We start from the raw sequence: 12,373 nt of genomic DNA on the forward strand, positions 1-12,373 counted from the left end.
AAGGAATGCAGGCAGCCTCAAGAAGCTGGAAAAGGTAATAAAATGGATTTTTCCCTGGAGCCTCCGTTAAGAAAGTTTGCCAACACCTTAATTTTAGCCCAAGGAGACCCATTTTGGACTTCTGACCTCCAGGACTGTCAGATAATAAATCTGAACTGTTCTAAGTCACTAAGTTTGCGGTAACTTGCTATAGAAACAATAGAAACTAATATACAGGGCTTTTAAACAGCTTTCCCTGAGAACTTAGGGCTTTGGAGGCAATGCCTAGAGTCAGAGTTGGGGCAGACATGGGCTTTAATAGAAGGATGCTTAAAATATTTTTAAAAAATCACGAGTGCAGTAAAAAGAGTCTGGGGTCAGAGAGCTTGATCCAGTCTGTCTGTTGGCCAGCTATGTAACCTTGCCGCACTTCATTTAGCCTCCCTGAGCCTCAGGGCCTCATCTATAAACAAGAGGATGGCCACCTCACAGGGTTGTTATGAGAATTCAATGGGCAATGGGTATGACAGAGCCTGGCCCAGAGGAAGCAGTCAGGAAGCATTAGCTGCCCTTCCAGCTTCCTTCCTTTTACAAAGTCTTCTCTAAGGATTAAGCACAATCACAGAATTTCCTATCCCGTTCTCTCCTCCACGAATACGGGAATCAAGAGGAGCAGAATCCCACCTCCCTCAATCCACCCAAGAAGCTGGAGTCAGGCTGGGGCACCGTTCACTCATGTATTCATTCAACAAATCCTTATCGCATGGCCAGGGCTGAGGTGGGGAGCAAAACACAATGGTCTCTAACTTGGTGGAGTTTACAGTTTAGTAAAACAGACAATGATCAAACAGACAAACGCATACACCATCCATCAGCGACAGCTGCCAGGGAGAGGTGCATAGGCTACAAGTGACAGCGCTGGAGGGTGGGGGTGATCAGGCCAGGAGGCCAGAGACGGTGCTGCAGGGGAAAACTGAGTGAGCTGAAGATGGATTACACATTAACTAGGTAATAGAGGGAAGAAGAGAAGCCCAGGCAGAGGAATAAAACAACAAAAAGGCCTGATGGTGGGAGGGAGTGAGGCCCAAAGTAAAAGAAGGCCAGCATGGAAAAGGGGGAATTAGGGAAAGAAACAAAAAAGAATGACTCTCAAGTTCACCTGGATAGGGATGGTACGATTCCTGGAAACAGGAAACATTGGAAGAGGCCAAGCTGGCGATGGGGAGACCATGAGGTCAATTTTGGACGTGTGGAGTTTAGGGGACCTCTGGGACATCCAAGCAGAGCCACCACTCAAGAATTTGGATCCACAGGATATGTAAATCTGAAGTTTACAGGTAACCTCTGGGCCAGAGATATAACCATGGCAGTCATGTGAGAGCAAGTAGTGACTGAAGGGGAGGGGGCCTGGGTGAGGTCGCCCACCAGAGGCTGAGAGAAGGGCCTCTGACAAACACGTGACACCCAAGAGCTGAGGTGATGGCAAAGGAGGCTGGAAGAAGTGGCCTGAGAAGTTGAGCGTCATAATGGTAGCTGAGGGGGCAGAGTGTATCCAGGAGGAAGACATGGTCGACAGTATCAAAAATTCCCACAAGGCTCTACAGACGCCACCTCACTGCTGAGACCCTGGTCACCCGGCTGGGCAACGGAACTGGAGAAACCTAATGTCCAGGGGTGAGGTCTACCAGATAATCTCCCAGGGGGCCCTGGGAAGTGACCCAGATATTAGAGGCTCAATTGCTCACAGCTTCCTAGAGAAGAGGGAACATAAGAGTGGAAACCTAAAGCCCCTGCCATCATATCTAATGGCCTGGCCACCGGCTCAAACCAGAGGACAAAAAAGAGCAGACGCCGGCTTGGACCCAACCTCTGTCCTAAGGCAGGTTAAATATGTATAGCTTTAAAACGAGGGCAATACTTGAGATTCGACACCAGGCAAGACGGTAGCTCCTCTGACACGGTACCCAGCTGGCGAGGTGCCTGGACTGGGGCCTCCAGTTGCAGCAACAGCACACCCCGTTTTCCAGCAGTTCCACCTCCTCGAGCTGAACCCACTTACCTGGTAAGATCCCCGGACCCTGGACTTTGACTGTCTCCTTTTCCCGTTCGTCCGACTGCTCTGAGTTCTCAACCACCTGATCCAACTCCTCACTCAGCTACAGGGAGAAACACAGAGAGCAGAGAAGTCAGCAACATCAGCTTTGCTTTTCTAGACTAGAATTAGAAAGCAGAAGCTGCTTCTCACTTAATGGTCACACACACACACACAAATCACATGATGTAGGGTAAGTTACACCAATTCTACGGATGAGCCCACTGAAGCTCAGAAAACAAGCAACTTCCTAGGGCTGCCATAACAAAGCACCACAAGCCAGGTGGCTTAAAACAACAGAAATTTATTCCCTCAGTAATGGAGGCTAGAAATCTGAAATCAAGGTATTGTCAGGGTTACTTCTGGGGACTGAGGGAGAATCCTTTCCATGCCCCTCTTCTAGCTCCAGGTAATGGCCAGCAATCTTTGGTTCGCAGGTGCATCTAATCTCCAATCTCTGCCTCCATCCTCACCTGGAGTCTCTGTCTCCACGTGGTCATTGTCTCATAAGGACACAATTCATACTGGATTAGGGCCCATCCTACTCCAGTACGACCTCATCTTAACTAAACACACCTGCAACGACCCTACTGCCAAATAAGGTCGCTTTCTGATGTACTGGGGGTTAGGACTTCGACATATCTTTTTGGGAAACACAATTCAACCCACAACATTTTCCACGGCCACAGGGCCAGGAGGCACATCCAAGTTGGTCTAGTTCCAAAGGCCACCGTCTTAACCACTTCCCAAAGAAGGGAGAAACACGGCTGAGAGAGAAGAGGGAACAGTGAAGTTGGTGTCAGAGCTAAAGTCCCTGGACTCAGGCTGCAAACCGCAGACAAAGTGGGGAGGGCAACCCACCCAGGGACAGGTGCTACTAAGTAGCCTGGCAGCAACCTCCACATCATCAGTGTTCTCACCTGTGGAATGGGGGCAACGATACAATGATAACCAGGCTCCTTAGTGTTAAGGAGAGCAAGAGAGATCAAGACCAGAGTTTCAAGGAGGACCTATCACTGGATTAGGAGAGTAGGGGAGAGGACAGATTTCCCAAGTATTTTCTCAGGCTCACAGTGTTAACGCCTAAGCTCTCAGGACACTTCCATTAAGAATTCATCTCTGAGTGGGGAGGGTATATCTCAGCGGTAAAGTGCGTGCTTAGCATGTGCAAAGTCCTGCGTTCAATCCCCAGTACCTCCATTAAAATAATAAATAAATAAACCTAATTACCTCCCCCTAAAACAAAAAACAAAAAAAAAATTTACTTCTAAGAAACTTGAGTTAAATAAATCTCTTCTGTATCTAAGACGCTTCCACCTCCCTCTCCATGCCTCCGCTTCTGCCCCTTACAATCAGGTAAAACCTTTAAAGCCCTCCAAGCCCAAAAGAAGTCAACGAGAGAGGGCTGGGAGGCTGGACAAGGCACCATGAGATCCAGGCCTCCCGCGGGAACACAGATCAAGATGTCCCCAGGCTGTCGCTGGCCAAAGGGAAAGGAGGATATCAGTCCTGAGAAGGCCCAAAGTTCTCTGATCGAAGCCTCACACAGATTCAGCCTAACTCTAACATGCTCTTAACCCAGTTCCCCTCCTGCCTATCAAAAGCCATAACGAGGCCATCTCCTTGTCTGACCCTGGCCAAGTTCTCAAATGCCCCATCCCGCAGAGTCAAAATCTCCCTCAGTAAAGCTGAACTCACATCTAAATCCACTCTCAGAAAGTTCCATGTAAGAGAGATTCAGGAGGCCTCCTTCTTCTGAAGGTGAGAGATGTGGACTTCAGAAAGGGGCACTGAAGAAGGCAAGGGGCAGGCTCCTTCCAGTGCTTCCCCCACAGGGGTGCCCCCAAACAGAAACTGGCTCTACCCTTGGCCTTGCTTCTGCAAATAGGAAAACTGCTTATATTTTACTAAACATTTTAGGAGCCCTGCTAGGTGAGGAGTACTGTAGGTTACAGGTAGATGATGAGAGACACGGTCCTGTGAACCAGGACCCCAAGCTCCCTAGGAGCAAAAGCTGCCCACACCCTGTCAACACGAGCCAGCATTCACTGAGGGGTCACTACTGCCAGGCACTGAGCTAAGCACTTTCCACATTCCAGCTCCTCTAATCCTCAGCCCTGTGAGATGTGGACTATCATTACCTTCATTGTGCAGATGAATCAACTTGAGGCTCAGAGGAGCTGTGACTTGACAAAAGTCACACAAACGGCAAGAAGCAGAGCCAGGATAGGAACGTGGGCTTTTGGACTTCAAAGTCCCGTATTTACCCACTATGCTTTGTTCCTTATAAACCTGAAAATTTTCAGTCAGGGAAAGACACAGCTCATTCCCCAGGATTCCTCTACTGCCTAGGGTTAAGGATCTAGGGGTCACAGAATCCACAGCACTGGATAAAATCCATAAGGCTCCTCTTGGATAAAGGAAATGATAAAAGAAATATAGAAATCTCCCAAAGTCAGATTCCAGCCCAGGTCCTACACTAGAAAATGGCAAGCCTCTGCAAATCTCATCTGTCTTCAGCTTAGCTTCCCCTTCTACTATGGGGCTAAGCCACCTGCTTTATATACTCCACACAGTATCAGTGCCGATCAAGACAGGCAGCAGTTCATACGAGGACTGGAAGAATGTTAGACTCGTCTGGGAAGTCAGTCTTTACGGTGCATGTGGGATTTGAGATCCCTCCTTGAATAATGGGAGGAATTTTAACCAACGGAGCTTGAAAGAGGTTAAAGAAGAAGGAATAGTGCGAGTATAGGCTTAGCAGGAGCACATTTTTAAAAGGTGAGTTTCCAGTGTGGCCAGAACCTAGGCGGGTGAGATGATGACGGTAATAGAAGCGATGGCTGCAGAACTGGGAAAGCTTCCTAAGAAGTTCAAGCTGTTCTGGGGAGACCAATGGCAGCATAAAATGTATGTAAAAAGGAATGCCCTGAGATCAAGGTAGGGCCCCCAAACAAATCTGCAGAGCACGGGAGACACCCAAGGGAGAGCTGGTTAGAGCACACACAGAGAGACACTAACCTGAGGACTGAGGATGTGGAACTGCCTGAACTTGCCAAGGGAGGGGGGCACGGTGAGGAGCACCGGGGAGGTAACCAGAGATGACAAAGGTTTGGGGCTGTAGAGGAGGAGGAGAGCAATTCAATGCTGTCAGCAAGAGTCAGGAGGAGGAGATGGTCTGAGGGAAAAGCTAGAAGCGCAGCCCATGGCTCAGGACAGACAAGAAAAAGACAAAGAACTGCAAAGTGATAGTTCAAAGTTGTGGGAGGAGGTGAGACTCGAGAGAGAAACGAAGCGGAGCGAGAAGCAGCTCTGCCTGTGAAAGCACATTTTCAACGTTAGTTACCCATCAAAACAAATTGTAATTATCCCTCTCGTTAACAGCTGCAAGAGCCACGAGGCCTTGGGCGTGGAGGGGGCTGATGCCCCAGCGCGCCTCCGCTCCAGCTGGAAGGAAAGCGCGGGTGCTTCCACTTGTTGCAAAGAACGCCGGAGTCTTCGGGGCGACCCGGGGTCCTGCCGGGCCTGCTGCCCTGATGCCTGTGTCCGACAAAGCTTTAATCATTCACCTGCTGTTTACGGGTCGCGGCTTCGGGGCCCCGGCTCCATCCTTTGGCCAAGCGACGGGTGCATCCGGAGGCGGCTCCGCGCCCCGCTTCCTTCCTGCTCCGCTGCTGCTCAGCACGCGGGGACCCCTCCCCCGACACACTCACCGCTCCTCGGAAGCGCGCTCAGCACGCCCGGACGCCCCCAGTAGCCCAGCCGCCCGGACCCCCGGGACCCGCTCCGCATCCCGGGAAACTTTGCTTCCGACCCCCCTACTGCCTTATACCTCCTGGTAGGATGTGGAGAGCTCCTGGCGGATCATGGCACTGACCCGAGCTAACGCACACCTGAGCCCGCTGCGGTCCGCGGGGAACAGCGAAGCGAGCACAGCAGTTGCAGCGCCGAGACCTGCCCGCTCCCCGGGGTAAAACCGGTTCGGAGGAGCGGCTTCAAGACTAGGCGGGGCCGCACTTGGCGCATGCGCCTCGCTCCCGACGCCGCAGGAACCGCGTAAGGGTTGCTGGGAAATGTAGTTCCGCGCAGGTGGGCGCCTCTCAGCTTCCCTGAGGCAGCAAAGCCCGCGCGTTCCCCATTGCCAGGCTTAACCCGCGCGTTAGATACACGTGCTCTTCGCATATCTTACTTCCTCTCTTTATTGGTGGGGAAAAACGGAAAAAGTGAATGGAAAATGGAACAAGGGAGCCAGGTCAGGCCGGTAGGAGATCCTAATCTATAATTGTGAAAGGAAGCTTGCCCTGGTGGTTTATAACCATAATAAATGTCTGGAGAGCACTCTGTATGTTACAAAGCACTTTCACGCGCTTTATGCCCTTGATCCGGCAAGGAACCCTGTACGAAGGGCATTTTCCCACTGCTTTACAGATAAGGAAACTGAGGTACTTTGTTTCAGAAAGCATGGGGGCTGTGACCAAGTGAAGATTATTTAATTCAGGAACAGATGACAGAATCCAAGTTCTTTCCATTATTCCTGGAGCAGACTCTAGGAGTCAGGACCTCTAGGTTTTTATCCTGGCCCTGCCCCTCTCCCACAGATCTTGTAATACTCAGCCCTCCTCTGTTGGCCTTAGAATGCAACCACTAAGCCCTGCCCTGCTTCGCAGGTCCTTACCAGAGCCAAAATAGGTCATGCAGCAAAACCCAAAGGTGCTGTTCATGGCAGCAGAGAACCCCTGCCCTGAATATGGTGGAAAATTGGGCGTTTGCCCTGTGGCAGGGTGGGCCTGAGGACCACATCTCCCCCTCCTCCCACTGCCTGAAACAGCTGTTCTGTGTAGCCGCCCTGGGCTGCTGAGTAGTGAAGCAGATAGAGGTTGCTTATGCCTTGGTGAATGCTGCTCTGTGTCCCCGGCAGCTGTAGCTCTGCAAATCCCTGCACTCAGGCCACTCAGGGCCTCTTCCTTTCTCGGTGGCAACCACAGTAGCACCAAGCACATCAGAGCACCCTGGACCTCCAGATTGTCAGTAGTGGGAGGCCTCCACCACCTCTTCTGTCCACCCTAGCCCAGTCCAGGCCCTCTGCTCTCACATCTATTAAATGGGACAATATATATATAGCACCTAACATCGTAGGCACTCAACAAATGTGTGTTAAGTTTATGAATGAAACACTTACTCCAGCCATTTCATTTGACAGTTGCTTGTCAAAATGAACAACTTACTGCATGAATACAAGGGGGCTGATAGGACAAGTCACACAATCATAGAAGTTTAGAGCTGGAAGGAACCAGAGAAATCTAGTCCAGCCCTATCATTCCTTTCTACTTTTTGTCGGTATGACCAAGCTGGAAAATTGTGGGCTCCCACATTTGAAGGAGATAATAATACAATATTTGATGTGGTTTAACAAATACAATGTGCTGGGCACTGGGATATAGACATGAATGGGGTACTCTGAGGTCTTTGCTCTGTGGCTCTTCCATGCTAGAGTTGAGAGACAGACCAGGAACATGTAAGAAGAATTTTCTGTACTTGCTGTCTCCAAGTCCCATTTCCTCATGAGCATACACCAGTCAGCCTTCATGTTCTCCACTCCATTGAAAGGGTGTTTGTCAAGGTTACAAATGACCTCTGAGTTGCCACTTACCAGCTTTATGATTCTAGAAACTTTCTTTAATTTCTCTGTGTGTCAGTTACCTTACATGTACAATAAGAAGAGTTCTGAGAAGATTAACTGAGTCATCAAATGTAAAGTACTAGGAACACAAAGTCCGGCACATTGTGAGGGTGTAGTATAGAAGTATTAGTGATCCTATTGCAAAATGGAACTATTGATCTTCCTATCCCAAATCTGCTCCCAGCCCAGGCTTTCTCACTGTAATAAACTCCATCCTCCCATTTGCTCTAGTCAAAAACTCTGGAGTCATCCTCAGTTCCTCCCTTCCTCTTATGCCCCACATCTAAATCAGCAAATCCTGCTGGCTCTACTTTATTCAGAATCTAACCACTTTTCATAAACTCCATCATCAGCACCCTGGTAGAAACCACCAGCATTTCTCATGGATTACTTTCAGCTGCCTCCTAGCTGGTCCTCTTTTCTTCCACCCTTGCCACAACTGTGGTCAATTTCCAACACAGCAGCCAGGGAGAGCCTGCTAAACGAAGTCAGATCATGTCACCCCTCTGCTCTGATCCCTCCAAAGCCAAAGTCCTCCTAACGACTTAGAAGGTGCTATGGGATCTGTCCTGCAGCCCCTACCTTTCCTGTTACTCCTCCCCTTGCTCTCTCAGCTTTAACATGCTGAGCCTGAGAACCTTTGCATTGGCAGTTCCCTGTTCTGGGACTGCTCTTAACCTGGGTATCTCCATGACTCACTTCCTCACCACCTCCCAATATCACCTTATCAGCACTGCCTCCTCTGAGCACCTTGTTAAACCAGGAAACCTCATTGCTAGCACATCCCCATATGCTGCTTTATTTTTCTACCTTGCATGTACCACCTTCTGACTTTCATTTATTGCACTAGAATGTAAGATCCATGAAGGCAGGGTTCTTCTGTGTTTTGTTCATTGCTCTATCCAGTGCTTCCAACAGCACCCAGCAGTTACTGGTACTCAAAGAGTCACTGAATAAATAAACAAACAAAATAGTTTCACCTACTGACAAGAGCTCTAAAGAAGGGAAACGAGGATATGTGATAGCAAGTGCTAGGGCAGCTGTGGGAGGAGGTGCTGATCTCAGGGAGTCAAGAGAGGCCTCAAGATGGTAGTTACTTGTGAGTTGAGACCTGAGTGATAAGAAGGTCATGACGACCTGCACCCCAGAAAGAGGTCCTGGCTGGGACCCCGGCAGAAGGCAGTGTGGCTGGAGGGGACCAATGGAGGAGCACTTAGAAGACAGAGGGGCAGGCAGAGGCCAGATCGCGGAGGTGGGGTGCGCTAATCTTGGCTCGTTTGCTCTCAGATCCTGTCCTCGCCTCTCCTCAGCTCTGGGTTATAAGGACTGGCCCTAAGGCCTGGGTTTCCACTGGGTTCAGTCAAGAGGAAGCACTGCTGGGAGACTGGAGGGGATCAGGGCAAGGGAGAAGCCAGGGTTTTTCTTTCCCTCACTCTCTGCCCCCAGCAGCTTTCCTTCCATAGGTCCAGCCCCTGATGCAAAGGTTTTTCTGTGGTCCTAGCTTTAGCCAGGTGACCTAGGCCCTAAACTCTAAAAACACCAGGATATTCCTAATCATTCTGCTGTTGCTAATCTCTGGGTTCCCTCAGGGTTGCTTTTCAGCCTCTTCCATCACCTGTGTAACCAACTTCCAGCATTACAGCCATTTTGTTTTACTTAAAATAGCTTCGGGAGGTTGGGGGTATAGCTCAGGGGTAGAGTGCGTGCTTGGCATGTCACAAGGTCCTAGATCCTGGGTTCAATCCCCAGTGCCTCCATTAAAGGGAAAAAGAAAGAAAGGAAGGAAGAGAGAAAGAAAGAAAGAAAAATAAATAAAAATAAATATATGTTTTAAAAAAAGACCAGAAAAAAAAATTTCTTTAAAGAGTCATTTGTTTTCCTTGCAGGTGACTGATTCATTTGGAAAAATAATCTGGTATCAAGTAGAGAAGGGCAGTCACTAGGATGCCTGGAGAAATCCAAGGGTATATGAGCATGCTATTAAATCACAGGCTTACACACAGCATCTCAGGGACGGGGAAGCTAGATCTGATCAACAGAAATTATAGGGAGTTTCTCAGCCTAAATGTCCATCAACAGGTGACTGGATAAAGAAGATGTGGTATATTTATACAATGGAATACTACTCAGCCATAAAAACCGACAACATAATGCCATTTGCAGCAACATGGTTGCTCCTGGAGAATGTCATTCTAAGTGAAGTAAGCCAGAAAGAGAAAGAAAAATACCATATGAGATCGCTCATATGTGGAATCTAAAAAACAAAAACAAAAACAAACAAACAAACAAAAACAAAGCGTACAGGACAGAAATAGACTCATAGACAGAGAATACAGACTTGTGGTTGCCAGGGGGGTGGAGGGTGGGAAGGGATAGACTGGGATTTCAAAATTGTAGAATAGATAAACAAGATTATACTGTATAGCACAGGGAAATATACACAAAATCTTATGATAACTCACAGATAAAAAAATGTGACAATGAGTGTGTATATGTCCATGAATGACTGAAAAATTGTGCTGAACACTGGAATTTGACACAACATTGTAAAATGATTATAAATCAAGAAAAAATGTTAAAAAAAAAAAAAGAAATTATAGGGAGTTTCTTTTGGCTCAAAGCAGTTCCTAACAAATAGAACTGTAGGAGAGAGAAAGGGCTCAAGCAGAGAAGCAGCACCTTGTATGCCAAGGAACATGATACATCAGGGCGGGGGTGATATTCTAAGGGTTTAGAAGGGCCTCTTCTAACCTGGAGATGCTGTGACAGTGTAATGTGGATATACACAGCTTACACGGCTTTTCATGTCCATGTCATTTTTAGTTTCAACACAATCCTATCAATCAGTCAGGCTGATATGTTACTAAAGTAGAAATTGAGATTCAGACAATTTGTGGACAGATCTTGTTTAGGTTGCTCTGCACCAGGAGCCCATTCTGTTGAAGAAGAACGTGGATGAGAACTTGGTGCAGTCACTGAGGGGAGGTATAGCCCAGTGGTCAGGGCCATATACCTCCTCTCAGTGGCAGACCTGCCTCAAGGGCAGACTCCAGGACACAGCGTTTCGGCTGTGCCACCAACTATGTGACCTTGAGCAAGGTACTCAGTTTTATCATCTGTAAAATGGGCAATAATTGAGTTATAGTGAGGATTAAATGAGTTAATACACATAAAAGTGCTGAACCAGTGCTTGGGACACAGCAAGCCCATCTTTGGTGGCCAGTTCTCCCAACCACAGAATGTTGGTGAGCACCGGGAACTCAGTCCTTGGACCTCCCTCCTTCCTATCCACATGCACTTCCTTGACGATCTCATCCATCCTGCGGCTTTAAGTACAACCTATATGCCAAGGATTCTAAAATTTATGTCTCTAGCCTGGAACTCTTCCTCCAAGTCCAGACTCATACAGCCAACTGTCAGCTTGATACTTCCACTTAGCTATCTAAGTGTTCTCAAACTGACCAAGCCTGATTTTGATCTTCCCCCAAACCTGCTCCTCCTACCATCTCTCCTTATCTCAGTAAGTGGCAACTCCATCCTTCCAGTTGCCCAGCCTGGGGGTCATCTTTGACTCCTCTCTGTCTCTCACACCCCATGGCTCATCTGTCAGCAAATCCTGTCAGCCACACCTTCAAGATATATGCACCATCCACCCACTTCTCACCACGTCCCTTGCTACCATCCTGGTCCAAACCACCACTGTCTCACCTGGATTATTGCAGTAGCTCCCTGCTTCAGTCTCTTCTCAACACAGCAGCCAGAGTCATTCCGTTAACATTTTAACTCCTCTGTTCCAGTCACTCAGCCTAAAAGCCAAGATCTTTCAAAAATAAGCTGTGAAGCCCCACAAGATTTCCCCCCTCCTCCATCCTCCTCACCGCCTTACCTCACTGACCTCGCTTCCCACCCCCTTCCCTACCTGCTGTTCCTCCAACTAGCTGGGCACTTTCCTTCCTCAGTATTTATGTATGGATCAGTCTTTCCCTTTGCGGGGACTGCCCCCAGGCTACCTCCCTCACCTACTGTAGATATTTATACCGACAGCACCTTCTCAGTGGGGCCTTCCGTGGTCAGCCTGTTTAAAATAGTAACTCTCAGTGTTCCCTCTCCCTTTTCGTGTTTTTATTTTTCTCCCTAGCATTCACCACTATCTAACATACTTCTCGTGTATCTTACCTCTTGGCTATTTCAGCCATAGAATGTAAGCTCCACGCGGGCGTGGATCTGTGTTGTGCAGCGATGTTTCCAGTGACCTGGTACATGGAGGCCCTCAAAAAGCATCTGCTGAATAAATCAGTGAAGAAATCCTTGAAGAAATGTGACCTATTATTATTTCAGTGCGTATCTTTGACGTGCCCTACCCTTCGCAAAAATCCTTTGGGGACCCAAAATTTAAACACAACTGGGAAGAAGAAAAATCGGCCAAAAGGAAAAGTGAATTAATAAAGTTGGGGGCCTAGTTTATAAATATACTTTCCTAGATGTTGGAATGTTGGGCTGGGCCAACTCTATACCTAATCAAGGAACTGCTGTAACACACGCCGCTCTTTGGCGCAACTTTCAGTCCGCAGTTTGGAGTCGGGAGCCTGGGGTTAAGGTCCGAGCTCCAGGTTTGCGGCTTC

The 12,373-nt window shown here is 48.4% G+C and overlaps 1 protein-coding gene across 7 annotated transcripts in view; it reads right to left on the bottom strand.

Annotated features, from left to right (window-relative positions):
• The window catches only part of PACC1 (proton activated chloride channel 1), a 41,684-nt gene extending 29,402 nt beyond the window's left edge, over positions 1-12,282 (bottom strand). For 2 of the 7 annotated variants that reach the window (XM_032466438.1, XM_032466437.1), the window contains exons 1-2: positions 5,904-6,069; positions 2,039-2,135 (exon numbers count right to left, since the gene is read on the bottom strand). In XM_032466438.1, the coding sequence (XP_032322329.1) occupies positions 2,039-2,135; positions 5,904-5,939 (133 nt within the window). In that variant the 5' untranslated portion in view covers positions 5,940-6,069. Of the gene's footprint in view, positions 1-2,038; positions 2,136-5,417; positions 5,872-5,903; positions 6,070-11,459; positions 11,558-11,927; positions 12,036-12,265 lie in introns of those variants that run through there. The other 5 variants (XM_032466440.1, XM_032466439.1, XM_032466441.1 and 2 more) reach the window with 5 other exon arrangements.
• Between the last annotated feature and the right edge of the window lie 91 nt (positions 12,283-12,373).

This window comes from Camelus ferus, chromosome 23 (assembly GCF_009834535.1).
Source record: "Camelus ferus isolate YT-003-E chromosome 23, BCGSAC_Cfer_1.0, whole genome shotgun sequence".
Classification (NCBI taxonomy): Eukaryota; Metazoa; Chordata; class Mammalia; order Artiodactyla; family Camelidae; genus Camelus; species Camelus ferus.